Here is a 23,466-nt window from a genome sequence, read left to right on the forward strand (position 1 = left end):
GCATCCTGTACTGATACAATTTGTCCTGTATTTGAGGTCTTCTCCCTCCCTCTCTCCCTCTCTCTCTCTCTGGCAAGTTAGGGGTCCTCTCCAAATGCATGTGTTTTAAAGGGTGCATGAAAGGTCATATATTTAAGCTCTGAGTAGCCAACCACATATTTACAAATTAATGTGTATGTGTGCGCACGTGCGCATGTGTGCCAAATTCCAGAGGGGCCATTCTGTTAGCCTGGATTAGATTGTAATGGATGGTTCTGAAGTCACCAGATGAAAAAAAAATCCAGAACAAAAATGATAACCCATAAATTGTGAACCTTTCTTGGGCCTGGCCCAGAGGCTCCAGCTTGTGCAAAACACTGCAGCTAGACAACAACAACAACAACAACAACAACAACAACAACAACAACAACAACAACAATAATAATATAATAACAACAACAACAACAACAACAACAACAACAACAACAACAATAATAATAATAATAATAATAATAAATTTTATTTATATCCCGCCCTCCCCAGCCAAAGCCGGGCTCAGGGCGGAACTGGGGGGCAGACTATGGCCAGTTTATAATTCTAGTGCACTGGCTGCTTATACACTACCAAACCAGGTTCAGATTTCTTGTATTAATTTACAAGGCCCTTAACAATTTGGGTCCAAGATACCCTCAAGACCACCTAACTCCTTATATCCCTGCCCAATCACTGAAGTAGTCAGGGGAGTTGCTGTTAGTGGTTGAGATGCACAGCCCATATCCACCACAAACTGGGGTGCCCAATTGTGGGTCCAATTTTATGTACCTCCCTTCCGATCAAGGTCAAACATGCCATGACCTTCCTACTGAACATCCGTCACCAGCAGGCATTTTAATTGTACTTCAATTTTATAGATTTAACTGATTTTTTTTTATTTTTGGTATTTTATCTTTGTAAACCATTTAGAGACTACTGTAGTTAAGCAGCGTATAAACCGTTAAGCTAAATAAATAATTCCAGTGAATTAGCCAAAGGAAGACGAAATAATGTCTTCTGGTCATCACTGATGCAGCAAATCCAGCATTGCACCAAACCAAATCTTCCTTCTTTCTCAAATGGATTTGCTGTCTGAACTAAAAGTGGCAGTTCTATGATGCTGGAAACAGATGATGGCGACTAGGCTTGCTGATGGTGATTGAGAAACAATGCCTACACTTTTGTCAAGCACTGTGACTGAACTGGAGAACATAAGTCCCAATGAATATACAGGAAGCAATCCTCATCCCCCGCCCCCCACCCCGGAGAATATGTGCTTTATTATGGGCACATATTCTTCCTTCAGAAGGCAGTAAATTACAGTATTTATGGAATCTTAATTATCTAAACACAGTTGGAGCCTGAAGGTCAAGGCTGCAAACTGCATCCTAAATTTCTGTTTACAGATGAAGTCAAGTATTTATTGCAGCACTGTTTGTGCTGCTATAGTTAAAGGTCTGCCAGCGTTTCCATTATAAACCACTATTTCAGAGGTTTATAACTCACTCGTAAATCTCTACTTCGGGCTGAAACACAGTGCAAAACAAGGTCTCTACTGTGGAAGAGAGATTTCTCTCCCCCCCCCCACCAATTCTTCCTTGTTTGCTTTACCAAAATTGTTTTGTTTGTTTTTTAAAAAAGCTAAACCCCAATCTGAAATATACAAAATGCACTGCCAACTCTTATTAGACTCAACAGATCACACATTTTGTGTAAACAGAATGCAGGGCTATTTAGTAAGTTTTCAGAATTACAAGAGAAATAAAACGAAGGGTGTTTTCTCCCATAAATACTTTATGGCCTCTGAAATTATTAATGAAATGATTTTTATATATATATACAGGGTTTTTCATGATTGTTCATACCACATCATCTCCATAGTTCTTACAACAGGGAAAGGTATATCAGCGTTATTATTCCCATGACCAGTATTGTGTACATATTGGTGTTCAGAAACCCTCCCCCATGGCTTCTCTAAGACATACATAGTTTGTGGCTGAATCTTGTTGTTATGCACATGCTGTTAAGGCCAGAATACAGATGACTCAGAAGATCTATAGTTGAATTGTTCCACATTGTATATACATTTAAAACATCTTAAAAGTAGTTGCTGCAAAGGGTTTAAAATAGACTGGGGCAGTGACTCTGGTGGAAAGGTAATTTAATCCACACAGCATTGACTTCCCTGGTGCTGTTTTTATCCCTATTGGGAAAAACAAGACTCCTCTCCATTACATCATGCCCGGGCAGCTGCTATTAAGAGTGACCCATTATACAGCATTTTCAATTTATGAACTCTATGGTATGTTTTACATGTTCCTGCTATGTCTGACATAGAGAAATCAGGTGATTGACAGATGGCCAGTGCTACAGTGGGTGGACGAGATAATTATCTGGATCCATTTCTCCACCCCTGGTCCTAGGCTCATTGTTGGAAAAATAAAAATGACAGCCAGGTGAAGGCACTGCCTGGGAGTGCAGCCCCCCAACTATACAATCCCCCCACTTCTTGAAAGGCAAAAAAGAAGCAAGGCAATATTTAATCTGGCACAACATATTTATAGAACTATTTATTCCTCAGTAATGGTGATTCACCACAATAGCAAAATGGATCTGCTAAGAAATAGGAGCGCGCGCACACACAAAATGAAGATATGTAAATGTATACGTGCGCTTTTTTAACCATAGGTAAAGGTAAAGGTAAAGGACCCCTGGCAGTTAAGTCCAGTCACAGACGACTCTGGGGTTGTGGTGCTCATCTCGCTTTACAGGCCGAGGGAGCTGGTGTTTGTTTGCAGACAGTTTTTCCGGGTCATGTGGCCAGCATGACTAAGCTGCTTCTAGTGCAATGGAACACCGAAACTAGAACAGTGCATGGAAACACCATTTACCTTCCTGCCAGAGTGGTACCTATTTATCTACTTGCACTTTTTGGCGTGCTTTTGAACTGCTAGGTTGACAGGAGCTGGGACCGAGCAACGGAAGCTCACCCCGTCGTGGGGATGCCAACCTTCTGATTGGCAAGCCTAAGAGGCTCAGTGGTTTAGACTCCAGCGCCACCCGCGTCCCTTATGGTTTTTAACCATACAATGGCCAAATGCCCATAATACACACACACATTTGCGCTTTGTTAATTTGTATTTGTATCCTGCCTTTCCACCTAATGCTGCTCAAAGTGTCTAACAAAGGTAAAATACAAAACCATGTCCTACGTATGAGTTGCCTATGTGTAGCTTCTGAGGCAAAGCTGCTGGGGAGAATAAAGTGAACATAAGACAATTCTGCAAGCTGGAGATGAGTGCAGTAGCACCTGCAGTTCCCAGAAGAATATTGTATCTGAGAACAGAGGGAAAACACAGCTGTGATGACAAGTAGTATCTATCGACTATTTGGTTAAATCCATCAAGAGAAGCCTTATGTTGCTCCAAAAGACTGTCATGAAGCCTTGGGTTTCTTTAGTGGAGCATATCTGCTCAGCACTGATGCCACGAAAGAAATGTTACAAATTGCATTCTAATCACACCTCTTCCCATGACACAACTTTAATTTCAATTTCATTCCCCCGCCATCTTTTTTCCCCCTGAAAGGATTATTCTTGTTTAGGAAAATGTGAAAAATGAGCTTTTATCTTGCCTTCTCGCTGAGATACGCAAGCATGGCAAGGCAGCTCTGAAAGCCAAAACAAACAAGATTACCATAGCAGTTGGCGCAAATGAGCGAAAAGAATCTTTTACCTGTAAAATCCTGGAGGGACCTGTGGAACTAAGAAGTTCCTCTCGAGGCTTTGCAAGACATCGTTCAGCATTCTTACTCGGGTGGGAGCTCTCTCCTTCGGGTCGTTCGCTGGACGCATCTCATCCGACTGGAACAACTGGGCACTCTCCCTCAGGGCGTTGGCCATTGTCAGCAAGCGGTCAAGATTCAGATGCTCATCTGAGAGCAGTAAGAGAAACACACTATGGGTAAAAATGTGTTGAGGCTGACTGGCAGATCCACGTGCTCACTTGTGGTAGAACACACTTCTGAGTCACACTTAACCACTTGGCTCTGACTGGTGGGCCTTTGCGGTTGCAGTTTATTTGTTCCAAATATTTACACGCTGCTTAATGCCTAGTCTTTAAGCAGTGTGCAATAAGATTCCAAATTCAGATAATTGGTTAAAATTAACCATGAAGTCAGAAAGAACCTCACTTGCTGCTGAAATGAAAAGGTCTTGGCCAAGCACCAGAAACTCAACACAGAGGGGACTGTCTCCTGGTGGCTATAAGCCACGCATCCGAGCCCTGGGATGCCACCAGAAATGACTCCTCAGTGATAGGCCAGGGCAGGGTTATAAGGAATCAGGCAGTCTTTAAGGTTTCCTAGACTCAAGTTGTTAAGCGCCTTGTAAATGAACATGAATCAGAACCTGACGTCTGCCTACTGTTGGGTTAAAGGACAGTTACCCCTTCCCCTCCCAGTGATAAACTAAGTGTGAAACATTTTACTCATACCGTAGCTACCCCTGTTTCACTCTAGCAAGCGAGGCAGCTTGAGTACATGAATGCTTCAGGGCAGAAGCATAATTTACAAGCGTTAAAAATCCACTGGTGCCCATTATGGAAAGCAATTGGTTACGCAGAGAAATGTTACTGCATTCAATCCAAGTCTGGAGAATAAATATCCATCCGGCATAACATGACTTTGAATAAAATCCAGTTACATGCAGCCTGTGCAATGAAAAACCTGCCGTATAATTCAGCAATCAGCGGTATGCATCTCCCAAGTTCCCTTTTTCTGGTGCCTCCAATTGTATTTATTTAACAACTTAAAATAACCAGATGAGATCATTCATCCTGATTCAAGCTGGGGAGGGTTGCATAACGAATTGGAAATGCAGGATAATAAAAGTGTTGCTGTTTCCCCTTGAGTGAGATAACATTTGTAATTTTCCCTCCTTAGGAGTGGTGTCAAAAGATGTTTAAGATAAAACTAGCAAGCACTTCTGAATAGCACAGCCTACCAGTTGCAACCACTGTGTTTATCCAAGGGATAAATCACACGTGTCGCTGTCACTTCAAGGCAGCCATGTCCAGTATGATATGATAATAGGAATGCAACTGCACTTAAAATAATACTATTTATATCCAGAGGTGAACATAGCCGTAGGCTTGCTAACATCTTTGAAAGCCACTACTCAAGAACAATTCATATAGCTAGACTGCTAAGCGACTTGACCGATATTCTGGTATGCAAACCATTAATTTAAGAATGACAATCCTGGAAAGGGGAAATTTAAAAAATTCTATATTCTGGTCAGCTGCCAATTTGATGCCAGACTAAGTTCAAGGACCTGGTCCTGGTGCACAAAGCCATAGACTGCTTGAGACGAGGACACCTGAATAATCATTTCACCCACTGAGATGCTCCACTGACCACTGTGTGCTACAGGAGAGGAACTCCTACAGGTACCACCCCATTGGGAAGCCAATTCTGCACTATGTAGGAATCAAGCATTTAGCATGGCTAGGGCTGACATATGCCCGGAATTTCCTGGATATTCAGCCAGATTTCAGCCGTTGGAAACAGCACCTGGGCAGAAAACCACTTAGATGTGGCAACCCATATCGGAAGTGTAGGTTTTGGTGAATTTCCTTAAAAATAGCTCAAAGACTTTGGCCAAAAATCTGTTGTGTCCGGATTTTCACTTTTTGAAATATGGCAACCCCAAGCATGGCAGCATCCACCTTTTGATACATATCAGATAGGTGCCATCTTTGTTGTCTTTTCAGGAGCACTTAAAAACCATCCTTTCCCAAAGTGTCTTTCAACTCGTGATCGTTATCCTGGTCTGTATTTGCATTGGGCTTGGGGTTGTTTTTATACATGTTTTTGCTTAATTAAAAATTGATTGATTAACAATGGATTGCTAATATAGAGGGTTAGTATTTTCAGTGTCCTGTCCCAAGACATTTTGTTCCCTGAGGTGAAGGGCAAGATGGCACCTTCTCCTCCCCATTCCATTTACAAAGAGGAGCAGGTAGTGCTGTGGTCTAAACCACAGAGCCTTTTGGGCTTGCTGATCGGAAGGTTGGCAGTTTGAATCCCTGCAACAGGGTGAGCTCCCGTTGCTATGTCCAAGCTTCTGCCAACCTAGCAGTTCAAAAGCACACCAGTGCAAGTAGATAAATAGGTACTGCTGTGGCGGGAAGGTAAACAGTGTTTCTATAAGCTCTGGCACTCGTCACGGTGTCCCACTATGCCAGAAGCAGTTTAGTCATGCTGGCCACATGACCCGGAAAGCTGTCTGTGGACAAGCACCAGCTCCCTCAGCCTGAAAGCAAGATGAGCGCCGCAACCCCATGGTCGCTTTTGACTGGACTTAATCTTTTACCTATTACCTTATTCCATTTACAGAATCTGAACAGAGTGGCAGCTGACTCTTCCTTCCACATAGGTGACAGGACAACATCCTCCACACTTCTGGAAGGCAGTAAGTGGGTTTGTGGGGGGCACAGAGCAGGGCTATTTTAGGAAACTGTTTGCAGCAGGTGGGTACTGCAAATGTCTGTCACCTGAGGAAGCTGTCTCACACATCCTAATGGTCCCACACACACCATTTGCCATTGCTGTTTGATACGATAGGCATTGCAAATTCAACACAGAATTCATTGCTTTAAAAACAACACGAAATCGTCTCAATACTGAAATGCTTCAGAAGTTCAGAGCAGAATAAATAAATGAAGGCATCCATGAAAGCCAATTAACATTGTCTTGGGTGTTGAATTTGGGTGCAGGAACTGTTTAAACATTAATACCCAACCTCCTGAGACTCCTAAGCAGCTGCATAGAATAGGTGGGTGGGTGGCTAGTTCTAGATTTGCTTGTAGGGATGAGCAAATCAGCCTATTTTTGGTCTTTCTCTGTTTCACATTTTTCAAATATTAAATTCTGTCCTCTGCATTTCCAATTCTGTCTGCAAATTCATTTCAAAAAGTCCTTGGACAGTCCACCAGCATTTTGCTACAAATAACTCCCGATAACCACATTTTTGTAAGTGACTTCTTCCTAACATTCACATTTTTTCAAAGCAGTTTTTCTGACTATGATGCAATTTTCACCAATAAATGCATTTTAGGCCCACTTTGACCTAGTATATACATTTTTGTACATGTTACTTGGCTGGAGAACCACACCATAAAATTCAAAATAGAGCAAATTGGGAAGGATGGCTGTAATTGTTTAACATGTTGTTTCAGAAAGTTTAGATTAGATAGACCTGCCTTTAAAGGTGAACTGAATCCCTATCTGCTGCTGGAAGACAGGGGGCTATTCCTTTGCGGATTGGTTGTAGCTCAGCAGTAGAGCACATGATTTGAATGCAAAAGATCTCACATTCAATTCCTTACATCTCTAGGAAAGGTGGAAGGAAAGGATAGGAAAAAATTCTGTCTGAGACCTCTGGAAAGCTACTTCCAGTCAATGTAGGCAATTCACTGACCCCATATCAGGCAATTTCATATATCCCTTGGAACTCATGTTCATAAATTCCACCAGAGGAGGGAGATGCACGATTCAGTCTTGGGTTTGGGATGAAGACACAACATCCCATGCAGGAAATCACTGTCATTCAAAAGTACCTGCCAAACAGCTGTAATTTTTTTAAAGTATACAACAGTGCTTGTTGATTTAATCTGGCATTTCCCTTGTTGTTGTTGTTTAGTCGTTTAGTCGTGTCCGACTCTTCGTGACCCCATGGACCAGAGCACGCCAGGCACTCCTATCTTCCACTGCCTCCCGCAGTTTGGTCAGACTCATGTTTGTAGCTTCGAGAACGCTGTCCAACCATCTTGTCCTCTGTTGTCCCCTTCTTCTTGTGCCCTCAATCTTTCCCAACATCAGGGTCCTTTCCAGGGAGTCTTCTCTTCTCATGAGGTGGCCAAAGTATTGGAGCCTCAGCTTCACAATCTGTCCTTCCAGTGAGCACTCAGGGCTGGTTTCCTTAAGAATGGATACGTTTGATCTTCTTGTAGTCCATGGGACTCTCAAGAGTCTCCTCCAGCACCATAATTCAAAAGCATCAATTCTTCGGCGGCCAGCCTTCTTTAAGGTCCAGCTCTCACTTCCATACATCACTACTGGGAAAACCATGGCTTTAACTACACAGACCTTTGTTGGTAAGGTGATGCCTCTGGCATTTTCCTTAGCTTTGGTTAATTCATTAGTTTCAGTCACTTCACTTCAAGGAAAGGAGGATTATTTTCATGGCACTAATACTAGTAAGATAAGCTTTCTCATTTCTGTTAACTTTGCAATTTTGTTTAATGAAATTCCCCGCAGCTCCTCTGTCTCTAAGATCAGTTTCATTACACCGTCCACTTCTTTGTCTGATCTCATAAAGCTAAGGTTTGTAAAGTTGTCATGAGGGTTCGCTGCTCTTGCATTTATGCAGCCCAAGGCATACATTTATTGCAGCTACTGGATTAGTCAGGTTTCAAGGTGGAAACTGTAGGGCAGGGGTGGGGAACGTTTCTGAGCCCAAGGGCCACCTTCCTTCCTGGGGGCCGCACGCCCATAGCGGGTGGAGCCAAGGGAGCAATAGATAATAGAATCATAGAGTTGGAAGGCACCCTGAGGATCATCTAGTCCAACCCCCTGCAATGCGGGAATATGCAGCTGTCCCACACGGGGATCGAACCTGCAACCCTGTGACTCTTACCTTTGTACAGCAGGCTGCATTCTAGCCATGCGCAGGTCAGAGCTCTTTACTCTCACTCCTGCACACAGACATCTTTCCACTGTCCACCCAGACAAGTTAGAGGCATTGTCCCAGTTCAAGGATAGCTCAGTTGGTAGAGTGTAAGGCCCTTAATCTGAGGGTTGTGGGTTCAAGCCCCATGTTGGGCGAAAGATTCCTGCATTACATGGGGGTGGACTAGATTATGCTAATGGTCCCTTCCAACCCTACAGTTCTATGATTCCAGCTAGGCAAAAGCAATTCAGGAAGTTGTGAAGCAGGCCTGGAGAGAGGGTGTGGTCTGTTAGTATTATTTGGTAGTATTGGGGAGAAGGTGTGGCCCAGAGAGAGTCCCAGGGAACAGATAGAGAGGCCTGGGGTTGCATTTGGCCACCATGCTTGGGATTCCTGCTCTAGGGGCAAGGTTGACCCTCCCAAACACTGAAGGAGCAAAGCTGCTGCACATATTGTAGGTGCCAATGGCCAGCTGTGTTATTTCCTAGACCCTGGGTCTCTCTATTTGCCTTCCTGGAGGCGGAACTGTCTTCTTTTTTCCCTCCCTCTCATCCAAACACACAGATCAAGGTCATTCATTTCTAACACAGAGCTTTCAAGAACCGGCTGATAAATCAACTCGAGCAACTTATTCGGCATTAAATTATCCCGCTTCCTAGTGGCTGCAAGGAGAGAGGCGAGCCGGAGTGATCTGCTGCCAACGTGAACTGCGGCAATAAATAAGCAAGATGGCCAGTCTTCAAACCAAAGAGCCACGGGGGTTCAGTGCTCTTTCCCCTTTCCCTTTCCTCCATTTGTGGTTGCTCTACAAGGAGCTGGGGAGAAACACCCTTGCAGTTTGGCCCTAAAATGGTATTTATCCTTGATTGTGATTTAAATACTGGTCACTGGTGTGACTTCTATTAAAAATTATACACAATTCTATTGTGTTGTCTCAACACAATGTAAGATCCACTGACTTCACTGGAACTTACTCCTAAGTAAATGTGTAGCATTTACTATTATATAGTTTATAGTTTAGAAAATATTTATTGTAACTGTTGAGTGGATTTCTGTTTAATTTTTATATGGTGATATTATTATTTTATACTATCCTAATGATTGTTGAAGGTTACTTTTTTGATGTAAGTTGCTTATTTTAAAGCTGGGGAGGGCGGGATGCAATTATTATTATTATTATTATTATTATTATTATTATTATTATTATTATTATTATTATTATTATTATTGTTGTTGTTGTTGCAAGTTTGGTCATAGTTGTTTCCATGTGCCCTCCTATGATTCCTGCTCCAAATTCACAGAATCACGAATTTATATGCTATATGCCAGTCTTTAATACAATTCACTTATCTTATTATGTCTATTTTCTGCTTGTTCTTTTTCTATGCAGTCATTGCTTGGTCTTTACATGTTGGGAACCTCTTCCTAACTTTAAAAAGGAGAAGTTTCCCTTTTTTAAGGATAAGAAGAGGGCTTCACATTCCTCTGTTTTTTCTGATCCCCAGGCTGGGCTAAGAAGAAATATTCCTCTTCCTCTACACTAGCATTGCCCCCAGGAAGCTAAAACTCCACTTCTCTCTCTCTCTCTCTCTCTCTCTCTCTCTCTCTCTCTCTCTCTCTGTGTGTGTGTGACAGAGAGAGAGAGAGAGAGAGCCTGCTCCTGAGTCTGCTCCTCACCTTCTGCTGGCATATAGCTCCTGAAGAAGTAGCCAACCCTCAATGTGGTCCCCAGGCCAAAAAATATAGTCAATCCTGATGCATAGGACTGCTCAGTGCCAGATTTATGTATAAGCTAAACAAGCTATAGATTAGGGCCCCAGCCTCTTGGGGGGGGGGGCAAAGGAATTAAAGGGGGGGGGAATCTGGATGTACATTTCCAAAATATAAGATAAAAACAAATGCAATAAAGCTTACATACAGCAACAGTGTTTTGTGTTGTGTAGGCTCCTATGATGTAAGTAATGGGCCCTGCCTGCTAGCCTGCTCCCTAAAATATCACTGGTTTGCTCATTTCTATATATAGGGTGCCTACATTCTGCATGGACGTTTTGCATGACAATATGTGCAAATGGCTTTAGATACCTATTAGGCCCATAAATTAGCATATAGCATATATTCAACACAAATATATATGCACATATATTCAATAAATGTTGACAAAGGACAGCTGAGCATATAAAGGGCCCCATTACCTCCAGTAGCTTAGGGCCTCATCAAACCTAAATCTGGCCCTGGGAGCGCTGCTGTAATTTATAACACACAAATGCCTACACACTTTATTGGCTTACATGTTATACCCCACTTTTCTTGCAACATGGAGCCAAAGGACCCTACATGGGATTCCTCAAGCAGTCACCCACCTAGACACTGATCACACCCAGACCTGCTGAGCAGCAATCAAATTCCTTCAGGCCATATCCTGGGTATGCATACAACACATACAAAAATTTGGTCCGATGAAATAGGCACATACTGTTTGTTTACAGTGATGAAAAGCAAATGCTCATCATCAAAAAGCAAAGGGATATAAAAAAAGAGACATTCACCAAGAATCCTTGGACCATGGAACAAATTACCTCTAAAGCTCTTCTGAACTTCTAATGCAATATCCAGGGCATTAAAGGGCAGTACTGGGTGGTTGGCAATTTGCAAAATTACTTCGCCTGTCAGCTGGAAGGAAAAAAGAAAAGAGAGGAAAAAAATAAATAAATGGAGATCATATAAATTTTAATGCATTTTATGCCTAATAAAAAATGTCTATTCCGTATCGGTCTCTACAGCCACAGCAGGCGCCGTAACTCGTTGACAGTTTGACTTCACATCCAAAGTTGCATTCTTCCATTGTCTTTCGAAACAGACAAATGCCAACAGTATTATACAGTATTCTGATCCATAGTTCACCATATGTTTCAATGCACACAACCAGGCCTCTTGCGCAAGCAGTCTTCTCCATTCATTTCAATGGCGGAAGTGGCATGGTCTGAGCAAAATCATGTGTGTTTCACATAACCCCCTCTCTATCAAAATGAGCATCTTGATTTATAAGATCTCTTACCTGCCCTTCACCATAAAGTTCAGGATCTGGCTAAAACAATATATTATGCAATCATAAGCACAGACGAAACTGTTCCCACCCGAAACAGAGAAGTATATATTTGACAGGAGAGACGGAGCCCACAAAACAAAATATAGTCATACCTCGCGTTACAGACACTTTAGGTTGTGTGTTTTCAGGTTGCGCATTGCGCCAAACCCGGAAGTACCGGAACAAGTTACTTCCGGGTTTTGGCGCTCGCACATGCGCAGAAGCACTAAATCACACTTTGCGCATGCACAGAAGAGCCGAATCGCAGCCCACGCATGCACAGACACGTCACACGGATCATGATCACAACCCAAGTGTCCACTGTCCCTTACCTGCATCTTCAGAATATGACAAAAGATGTACACACACACAGTGGTATGTGGAGGAAGTTCCACAATTTATGGGCTGCCATTCTTTTTTGTACTTCTGAGGCCCCTATGCAGATCTTGACATCCCAGAGCACAGCAGATTACTCATGTTCACAGAGAATAATTGGATCAGGGGGAATGTCTGATTTAGAACAGTGGCCTTCAACTTGACCAGTTCCATAATCCACCATTAATTCCAGCCTGATATATAGTATCACTTTCAGTGTTCTCACTTATCATTTTTTTTCAACCTAAACTATTTGCCTTTATTTACTGCCATTACGGCTGTCAACCGTATGAAGGGTTTGCCCTTGATTAATGTTCTGTCTTTTCACCGACTAATCAATTAACTTTAAATGCATTTTGCATATTACCCAAAGGCACTGCAAGGTAAGATATTTCACCACTTAATAAACAAAAGCTCCACCACCCAAGAATAGAAAGAGTGGGCAGCATTAACATATGAATGTGCTTTTTATTATTATTCTATATTACATTAATACATTGGAACTACAACATAAAGAATATTGCATTAATAGTTGCTCTCACTGATTACAATGGGCTTCTGCCAATTCATCAACCTCATGTAGTTGACTAATCTATCAACAAATTGATTCCACACGAACATCTGCCTTTCTTTTTCTCTTACCTTCCTTCTCTCAGTCTTTCTTTCAACAATATAGTTGCTACATCCTTCACAGGCTGCAGCTTCCAGAGGAAGCCCCACATATGAGGTTCAGGCATCAGGTTTAAAAATCAGGGAAGGTTGCCCAGGCCTTTTAAACTTGACTCATTATTTTATTAACTCCTGATTTGGGGATTTTTTTTGTATTTGATAACATACTGTGTTTAGGGTTATCTGCTTTAGGGTTCGGTTTTAATTCTCAGGTATGCTACTTTTGACATTATATACAAACCGACATTGCTTCATGAAGATAAGCTGCCTTGAAAAGTCTCTTATGGCACAGTCTTCTACCAGTCTACTCAGAAGAAAACCCTGTTGAGTTCAATGAGGCTTACTCATTGCTGTTTGCTCCGATTTAGTGGTAAAGAGCAGGTTTGTGTAAGGAAAACTCCAGTGCGGGGGGGGGGGGATAAAATAAAATAAACTAAAGCTTAAAAGTGCAACCCATGCACTTTTTACAGAGCAAACAGCAACCCACAGAAAACCCAAACTGCTGTTTGTTGCACTTCAGCTATAAAGAGCAGGAACTCATTCATGGGGAAAGATCTGGGGCAAATTTGGAACTTTAAAGTGCAGACCTTTGCTTGGCCATAGCCTCATGTCAGTGATTTGAAGGCCACCTGAGGGGGACAGGATGCCTGCCTGTGGATTGGCCAATAGTAGGCAAGCCTGGGCATTCCCCAGGGGGCGGGACTTCCCGGCTGATGAGCATTCCTTGGTTCTGCCCCTCGGTTTTCCTTGCCTGGCTCAACTAGCAGTTAGGCTTCGGCTAGAGGGGAGGTTTTGCCTGCTCCTCCAGATGTTTTGGGACTATAACTCCCATCAAGTCTCAAGGCTGCCCTTGAGACTGACCCTGAAACTCCAGCGGGTGCAGAATGCCACGACGAGACTCCTTACAGGGTCCTCGCTGCGAGATCACATTCACCCGGTGCTATACCAGCTGCACTGGCTCCCGGTGGAGTACAGGATCAGGTTTAAGGTGCTGGTTTTAACCTTTAAAGCCCTATACGGCCTAGGACCCTTGTACCTATGGGACCACCTCTCCTGGTATGTCCCACAGAGGAACTTACAATCTTCAAACAAAAACATCTTGGAGGTCCCAGGCCACAGAGAGGTTAGGCTGGCCTCAACTAGAGCCAGGGCTTTTTCGGCCGTGGCTCCGACCTGGTGGAACGCTCTGTCACAAGAGACTAGGGCCCTGCGGGACTTGACATCTTTCCGCAGGGCCTGCAAGACAGAGCTGTTCCACCAGGCCTTTGGCCAGAGCACAGCCTGACTCCCTCCTTTGGCAATCTTCACAGAACTCTAGCCCAATGGTTGCCATCAATTTGATTTGAATTAATTTTATAATGAAATGATTTTAAAATGTTGTATTATTTTATTGTTGTTAGCCGCCTTGAGCCTGGCTTTGGCTGGGGAGGGCGGGATATAAATAAAAATAATAATAATAATAATAATAATAATAATAATAATAATAATAATAATAATAATAATAATTATTATTATTATTATTATTATTATTATTATTATTATTATTATTATCATCATCATCCCTAGCTAACAGGACCAAGTGGTCAGGGATGATGTCTCAAAACATCTGGAGAGCAGAGTTTGCCTATGCCTGGTTAAGGGTATACTGTTAAAGGGATCTGTGAGGTGTTGCATCTGTCCCATGCTAGGGCCATAGAACTCCTCCAGTGGGGACCCTTCAGGGGGTACTCCTATTTGATGTAGGTCATAGGGGCCCCCATAGTGTGGTTTACCCTTAGATACACTCCCAGCAGACAGGATGGAGTTGAATAAATGGCTTCACCCAATGCCTATGCCTAAACCTCATATCTTTAACCATTAAAGCTGTGGCCTATTTGAACCCCCAAACTCTATACGCTGTTGTCTGGTCTGGTTATTTCATTACGTAGTGAGCGACTGGGTCACGGGGCCTTGGCACACAAATTACTCTGTACTATCTGATATTTAAGAAAGAATAATTGTTGACACCCAGAAAAGATGTTGTTGGAATATTATCGAACATCCAGGATTTCTGGAGACATGGGAAAGGGGGGGGGGAGATATCCCAGCAGGATATCTTAAAAGCCTGCAAAGAAATTTGGGGCAGGACACATTCACAGTACATGGAGACAGAGAGCACACTATAGATCAGTTTGAAACCCACTTCCAAGCAGGGGCAAGATCTGAAGCTGTAAAGATTTCTACCTAAAGGGGAGAAAATGCCAGGGAGGCTGCTGAGAAAAAGTGCTGTCATCTTCTGTGAAGGAAGAGCAAGGAGGTGAAAGGAAGCTCTGCAGAAGAACAAAGTTAATGATATCCCAAGGGACCAAGAAAGAAACTGGAAAGTTAGATCAGCATTTTTTAAAAAAACGATGGGTGGGGGGTAGCTAGGGATGGAAGAAGATATTTTTCTGTTCCAGATTGTATCCATTGCATGCAGCGCTTTTCCTGTTCCACTGCAGTTCACCTTCTGCCCAAAACCACGTCATTCATCTCTCTGTCCAATGTGGCAAAATTATGTCCCTTGAATAATTTGCATATTTTATTATTTAAATCACACCAATTACATTGCCATTGTATTATTCCACCTCATGGGTTTCAATGCAAAAGGAAACACAATGCAAATTGGTTGGGGGACGGACGGACGGACGGACACAATTTATCATTTGCAGACTGAAAAGGACAGCAGCAGCAAATACTGATCATAGCCGTAGGATCAATTTCCATTACAGACAATAGATGAATAAGCAAACACAGTCAATTCCCCCCCCCCATGTTTTTGTAGGAATTCCCCATCATGCTTGGGTGCCAAATCCCACATCCCAATGCTTAGCACACCTAGTGAAGACTTAACAATACATTTTTCCAGAAACTGGATCAGAATACTGACCGTTCCTCAGAAAAATCCCCTTTTATCAAACTAAGTGGAAAAAATTAAACTTACCAACTGATAACTAGCTAGATAAATGTAATTACATTGTATTTCCCTCTCAAGGTAGTATGCATCAAGCAGTCTCTTCCGTACAATGTAGAAATCGGGCCTTTAGGGTTGCCTTATTTCATGAAGTAAAAAGCTGGACAGTTGTTGAGCCCCGAAACTTGTTGAGCTTCTTTTGCACGGTTGCCCATCTGCGCCAGACCCCGATGCAAAGCCAGAGCCCTGCTGTTTGCCCCCGAGCCCAAACCAAAACCGCCGGCGCACAAAAAACAAAACAAAACAAAACAAGGAGCTGTCCACACCTATACCAGAGCCCCTACAGAGCCTGGGCCGCCGCTCCCGAGCCCAAACTTGAACCTGAGCCACCCACACAGTTTTTTTTTATAACCCCCCACCCCCGAGATATAGATATAGATATAGATATAGATATAGATATAGATATAGATATAGATATAGATATAGATATAGATATAGATATAGATATAGATATAGATATAGATATAGATATAGATATAGATATAGATATAGATATAGATATAGATATAGATATAGATATAGATATAGATATATCAGACTGATGCCATCTCTATTGCCTTTCTGTGCTTATTGAAGACCTTCCTTTTTCAACAGGTCTTTTATCACATTCTGAATCTGTACAGGATTTAAATTTCCTTTGTTTTTAATATTTGAAATTGTTCTATATACGTTATCACTGCCGATGTTTTTATTTGGTAAACTGCTTTGAGATGGACTGAGAGGAGATATGATAGCCATCTTCAAATATCTCAACGTTTGTCACATGGAAGAGGGAGCGAGCTTGCTTTCTCCTGCTCCACAGGCTAGGACCTGAACCAATGGCTTCAAGTTGCAAGAAAGGACATTCCGACTAAACACCAAGAAGAACTTTCTGACAGTAAGAGCTCTTTGACAGTGGAACGGTCTCCCTTGGGAGGTTGTGGACTTCCCTTCCTTGGAGGTTTTTAGGCAGCTATTGGGTTGCCATCTATCATGGATGCCTTAGTTGAGATTCCTGCACTGCGGGGTTTGGACTAGATGACCCCTGGGGTATTTTCCAACTCAACAATTCTATGATTCACCAATGGAATGAAATAAATAAATAAAAGGAACTTGGAGGGAGGAAGAGTTGGCTCCCAACAGTTAAATTTAGAAGTCTCGAAATAAAAAGGTAGTTGCGGGGAGTGGGGAGAGAACCTTATCAGTAAAGCAATTTACAAATCTTGTGATCTCCCTCCCTCTCTGTCTTTCCTTTTGCATTATGTCACAGGCAGTTTATATGTGTGTTAATGGGGGTAATCATAGTGTTTATTAAATCACGTATGTGGAACGTTAACCTGGAGAAATCAATCATGGGGAGGAAAGCTTGGAGCATTGATTTTGAGCAGGGTGAGTAATAACTTTGCAGAAACGTGCATCAAGCCCGCATAATGCAGCAAGACAGAAAAGGCCACTGATTTCTTATTTATGGTCTTATTTTTGGCCATGCCATCCCAGGAGCACAGCACTGAACATACATGCAAAACAGAACACAGCGCTCCAAAGACAACCCTTTGAAACACGGCCTGAACTTAATAAATAAATAAATGTATGATTTTCAATTTTGCATATTTCAGTAATTTTACAATCATTTTAACATTTTGAAACTCGACTTCCTTCCTCCCCTTTCTGAGGTTCCTTAAATTTATTTTTATATTTTCTGCATATTCCAAATTACATGGCCTGAACTTAATGTCCTAATTATTGAACATAATGGCTAGAATCCAAAGAGATATTTTAGGTGCGTCCAATAACTTCGGCACACACATTGAGATTATCAAGTCTTCCACTTTGAAAAACAGACAACCACCATGACATAAGGCCAAACTATTTCTGGACATCTTCAAGGTTTCCAAAGAGGTCAATGGAAGGTTTTTGGGGGGATCCATGAATATGGGTCCAAAAATGATTTTTCCAGTGCAGTAAAATAAGTTGCATGCAAAATGTTGTGTTTAGGTGTTTTCCCCCCCTAGGGAGGTGAGTGGTCCATAGATTCTCAAAGAGGTCTGTGAGCCAAAAAGGGTTTAAGAGCCACTGTTCCAGGCTGTTTGTTTCTTTCCACTGCTGTGTTTCCCTTTTACACTTTAAAATAGTTTCTCAGGCCCATCACATTTCCTGGAGTGTCTGTGGAAAACAGCAACATATTTCCATAGACACTCCAGGAAATGTTACAGGTAGGTAGCCGTGCTGGTCTGCCATAATCGAAACAAAATTTTAAAAATCCTTTTTTAAAAAAAATAATTTTTATTAACCGACCAATCAAATCAAATCACATCACATAAATTCCGAATTACAAAGCCGACTTTTAATTTTTTGTTGGGGGGACCCATATTTCAAGTTCCGAAGGGGGATTCCGATCACCTTCTTGCTGCTGCGTTAATATCCACAAATCTGTCCAAAGAATGTTCATAATTCTATCCAGTCTTATCTTGCTGTTTCCACATCTCATTTTGTTCGTATATTTTTCTTTTTTTTCTTTATGATGTCTTCTGATAATCTCCTTAAGCAGGTAAACACCAATTATAATCCTGTGTGAATTTTTCTGTTTGTCCAATTATCATATCAAGATGGTTTCCATATATCATCACTTTCATAAATAACAGCACTCTTTCCATCATTAATCTCACAAATCTGTCACTCTTTAGTCCCTCTGAGGAGGCTCACCCACAATATGAAAACAGATCTGTTCCTCCTCCCAGACATAAGTCTTTCGACAGAACTTGCCAAAATGGCGACGCTATTTTTTGCTGCGTCATACCAAAGCTCTTATGCTTTCCATGATCTTCTTGAAACATGCTTTGGTTAGAAAATTATCTCCACACAGTCTTAAATCCACAGCTTAAGTCATTTAAACGGCATTTCTGACTTGTGACTTGTGGGGGGGGGGATTCTTGGTTAATCACATAGAGAAAAGAAAGGAAAGTTTTCCCCCCTCCCCCATCCAGTCCCGTTGCCGGACATACCGAGCCTTGGTGTGTCTTCTCATGATTTATTCTTGTTCCTCCGACCCGTCTTGTTTATCAGAGATCTCTTCACTTAGCAGTCTTTACTCCCCCGTTTTCCTTGAAATATGTGCATTAGCTTCCTCCTAATTGTTTCTTCTGAAGTTGCTGCAGCTAGAGGCGTGAATCAGAGACAGCGTCCAGGAGCGCCGAGATCTGCACAAGGGCTTTCTGCGTAGTGCCCCCACCCCCACAAATTCGGGGGTGGTATAGGGCACAGCAGGCAAGGGCAGGCCCCTCCACATGCTTGGGGGGGCAGGGAGGCTGTTTACTCCCATCACAGCCTCTTAATTACCTCGTGTGGGTCGGAGAGATGTTATTGTCAGCCATCTTCCGATGCACCCCTAGTGGCCCCCCTCCATAATAATAATAATAATAATAAAATCCTTCCAGTAGCACCTTAGAGACCAGCTAAGTTTGTTATTGGTATGAGCTTTCGTGTGCATGCACACTTCTTCAGATACTCCAGGAAATGTCATATTTCCTAGGAAATCCATGGGAACATGTGGCAGAAATAGGGCTGAGAAACTAAAGTGAGTGGTGAAGCTCACATTAAAGAGAAAAAGGAAGGAGGGAGGGAGGGAGGGAGGGAGGGAGGGAGGGAGGGAGGGAGGAAGGAAGGAAGGAAGGAAGGAAGGAAGGAAGGAAGGAAGGAAGATCTGGTTAAGTTTACATTAAAATTTTAACTGAACTGAAATTACCTCCCTAAAAATAAACATTATCCCACCTTAACTTGGGACAATGCACTAAGCCACAAATGTTTGGGGAAATTACTCATGACACAATGAAAGCTGCAGAAACTCCCTGTTTTCTTGGGGTTGTGGGATGAAAGGAGTGAATGTTTCCCACGTTAGATTTTCCAGCGAAAACGAAGGAAAACTAGCAATTTCACTAGGGTAGAAATTTATGCTCCCAGAATACATATATAGTGTGAATATGCACTTCAGTTCTTCCATTATTTTCCCTGACTGCAGTGTTTTCCCTGGTTATCCCATAATTCCCCCTGACTTGCTGCTTTCTGAATTAGTCCCATGGGCAACCCCACCCAATCACACAGTAAAGAGGGTTACTTGGCCACTAAGATTCAGGTACGTCATGATGAGGGCAAGTGAGGGCAATGCAAATTAACAGTTTCACGCAAAGTTTGGGAAAACTGCCAAAATATAGAGGAATTTTTGGAACTGCCCAAAATGTTTGTGAAAAATGGTGCTCTGTACACATTGTACACATTTCTTCAAGCTTGTTCATAATGCTATATAACCTTCCAGTTTCACATTTCTTCTTTGGCACTATTGACACTCAAAGGTTAAGTAGTAGGATGTATTTCTGTGTTTAAACAGACAGCTCAACAAACATCTAATCTGACAGGATACATTTTGGGTCAGCAGAGGGCTCTCTGAGAGAAGACTAGAGTAATTCAAAAGCTGCTACAGATGAACTAGAGCATAATAATTCACAAAAGATAGCTGTTTCTAAACAAGATAGGATTAATCATTTCAATAAATGCTACAAATATGATGTGTATTTCTCTAAAAGGAAAGCACGTCATATATTTTATTCATGCTTTGGGAAATATTGATCAGGAAATAAATGCATTAATGAACAAGGAATGTCCTGTATTTTTAAGTGGGACTGAAACTCAACAAAAAGGTTAGATCTTGGCATGTATAGAAAGTCATGCACCAAATTCAGAAACTTCTATCAGATTGGCCTTCAGCAACATGGGATCACTGGTGGGATCGTGACTGCAAGATGTATTCTTTACCTGAAGGATGGTGACCAACCCCCTTTATTTAGCAGAAATTCAAAAACACATTAGGCAGGAGAAAAGCCCACCAAAAATCTCTCTCTTCACCTACCTCTGTCTAGCCTCTAGTGGCTTTGGACTGGAATTATTCCAGACTCTGGTGAACTGGAACATATCAAAAACAGTTTGGATTTCCTTCACATTAAAAGGCCTGATTAGGACAGCCAAAAGTTCACTGAATACTACAGCTGAGAACAACGCCACACACATATGGGCTCCACATTCAGACCATCCACTGAACACAGAGTGAAGCTAGTGGTTTTTGACACTTGGGAACAAGACCAGCACAGCAGCTTGTCATGCCTCGCCCTAACTTGGTGCCAGACATAAAGTCCTTGGAGGATGAATGAGAAACTCTGTAGGTTGAGGAACTTGGAGAGCAGGCAGGGTCTCCTGGAACCAACTCTGAGGAACTCCTCGAGAGGCCTTCTAGTGGAAGATAAGCTAAAGAACCCATGTAGCTGTCAGAGGATGGGGTGAAACCACGCCTCAGTCCAAAGGCCTAGGTCTAGGCCAAAGAGCGTTGACACGGCATGTATCTATGGACCAAGTATCAACACACAACTCATAAGCAAGCAACCCCTTGAAATCCTTTACTACCAGCAGCTGGGGCTAGGATATGGTCTAGGAGACCACAGTATAGAGGTCTCCAAACCTTCCAGTTACAATAGACAACGTTAGTCTCCATCTCCTTGTTCTTTGCTCCTGTGTATAGTTTCTCCTCCCTGCTCTACTCTCAGTGATATTGACTTTGGATTGTTTTCTGACATAGGAGCCAACTCCTAGGGGCTGAGGTCCCTTCAGCCCCCCAATAAAATATCTGAGGGGGCCAGGCCCACCAAAAGTTGATGGGCATTACCATTCAAATGGGATGGGTGTGCCCTGTCATGTGCTTGATTATGTGGGGTGGGGCTTACCTGATCCCCCTCATATTTTATTCAAGTTGACACCCCCTGTTTCCTGACATTGCTTCTGGATCACGCCTGGGACCTAGACTGACTCTCTGTGCTTGACCTTGGCTTTTTGAGACAATACTCCACCTTGAACCCTGTTCTCTTGCAAGTATGTTTTGGTCAAAGGCTTTTACTTCCTTGGACTAAGACTTGAGCCCCTTGGACCACAACACAGACCTGTGGCCACTCCAGCTCTCCCATAAATGTGTGACGGCACTTCTGAAAGGAGCTAGTGCATGGAGGTGATTTTGGAATGTGATCTAAAACCATGAGCTCCTCCAAGCACCCTACTTCTCCTGAAAAGCTTCACTCGGTTATGCTAAATGTTTGTGCCAAAAGGATCTCTATATCATTTTGTCCACCCAACTCTAGAGCTATGTTGTCTTGGTTACTATGTGCAGCCCTCACAGTGACAGCTATAGAATAATATAGAATAATATTTTTTAAAACCCTAGCAATTATGCATAAATCAGGGTGTCATGGTTGTAAGGCAAATGACATTTTTGAATTCCTGCTTATGCATGATCCATAGCAGACTTAAGGAGGGGAAATGGGGGGGGGGCAGGATCAAGCCTTTCTTTATATATATATATTTATATATGTATTGTTAGAGAAAAAATCATAATTGAGGAATGATGGATTAGCTGAGCAGGTACATGAGATGTGCTCAGCAGTGCAAATTGAATACAGTGGTACCTCGGGTTACAGATGCTTCAGGTTATAGACACATCAGGTTACAGACTCCGCTAACCTAGAAATAGTACCTTGGGTTAAGAACTTTGCTTCAGGATGAGAACAGAAATCGTGTGGGGGCAGCGGGAGGCCCCATTAGCTAAAGTGGTACCTCAGGTTAAGAACAGTTTCAGGTTAAGAACGGACCTCCAGAACAAATTAAGTTGTTAACGCGAGGTACCACTGTACTTGAAACATGCTGTACACAGAAGTTCAAAAATAAATAGAATAAAATGACATGTTGTGTATATGCATAGTACATTTTCGTATGTGTGCTGTAGCTTTCATTTAAAAAAATCTAATTCATCACAATACTTAATAGATGTGTCTGTATATTTGATAATGGATTTCATTATGGTATGTTCACAGTTGGGGTTTGTGTATCCTCAAGAGACAAAAATGAGGTGTCTGTTATCTTGGTTGCAAATAGCAAGGGGGAGAATCAAATTCTCCAACCACAACTTATTGGATCACCTAAGGGAGCCCTCTTATTGGCTTAAAGCAATTATTAGTTCTTGTATTACTCATGCAGTAAGGAATAAATCTAGGTTCTGAGAACACACAAATCTGGTATCATATGAGTAATGTCACGAATGAGCCAGACATTTGCAAATGCAAACAGATGCACAATTTGTCCGATGTTTGTGATTCATCTATCTGGTGCAGTGTATGAATGATCCCGAGACCTAAGGCTCCCTGTCAGCGAGGCAAAGGAAATCATGGGGTGAAATATCTAAATTGGAATACAAGCCCTACCCTTTCTACCCAGTCCATGACAGCAGTAGTCAGCAGAAATATAAAATCCCCAGTGTTGGTTTTCAGTGGTAACTACATGCTGTTTCCAATGATAACTACATAGGTGAAACCAAGCATTCTTGAAGATCTGAGACATAATCGGATGGGGAAATTTTTTTGTGGACAAGAAAAACTTGTCACCAGGGGGCAAGCATTTCTCTCAACATGACTGCTTCTCCTCTGACCTCTTGATCCTTGTCCTTTAAAAGATGGGCTTGGGAATTACAGTTCCTGACCTTGGCAAAGACAATGGAGATCCTGTTTTCTTGGGTCAAAATACATTCTAACCTCTTGC

At 42.2% G+C, this 23,466-nt stretch overlaps 1 protein-coding gene across 5 annotated transcripts in view; it reads right to left on the reverse strand.

Moving 5' to 3' along the window:
- NAALADL2 (N-acetylated alpha-linked acidic dipeptidase like 2) overlaps positions 1-23,466 on the reverse strand; it is a 659,014-nt gene that overhangs the window by 32,424 nt on the left and 603,124 nt on the right. For all 5 annotated transcript variants that reach the window (XM_081190167.1, XM_081190168.1, XM_081190169.1 and 2 more), the window contains 2 exons: positions 11,320-11,413; positions 3,747-3,945 (listed from right to left, as the gene is read on the reverse strand). In XM_081190167.1, coding sequence (XP_081046293.1) covers positions 3,747-3,945; positions 11,320-11,413 — 293 coding nt within the window. The remainder of the gene's footprint in view (positions 1-3,746; positions 3,946-11,319; positions 11,414-23,466) is intronic.

This window comes from Podarcis bocagei (assembly GCF_964188305.1).
Source record: "Podarcis bocagei genome assembly, chromosome: 4".
In the NCBI taxonomy this organism is placed as follows: domain Eukaryota; kingdom Metazoa; phylum Chordata; class Lepidosauria; order Squamata; family Lacertidae; genus Podarcis; species Podarcis bocagei.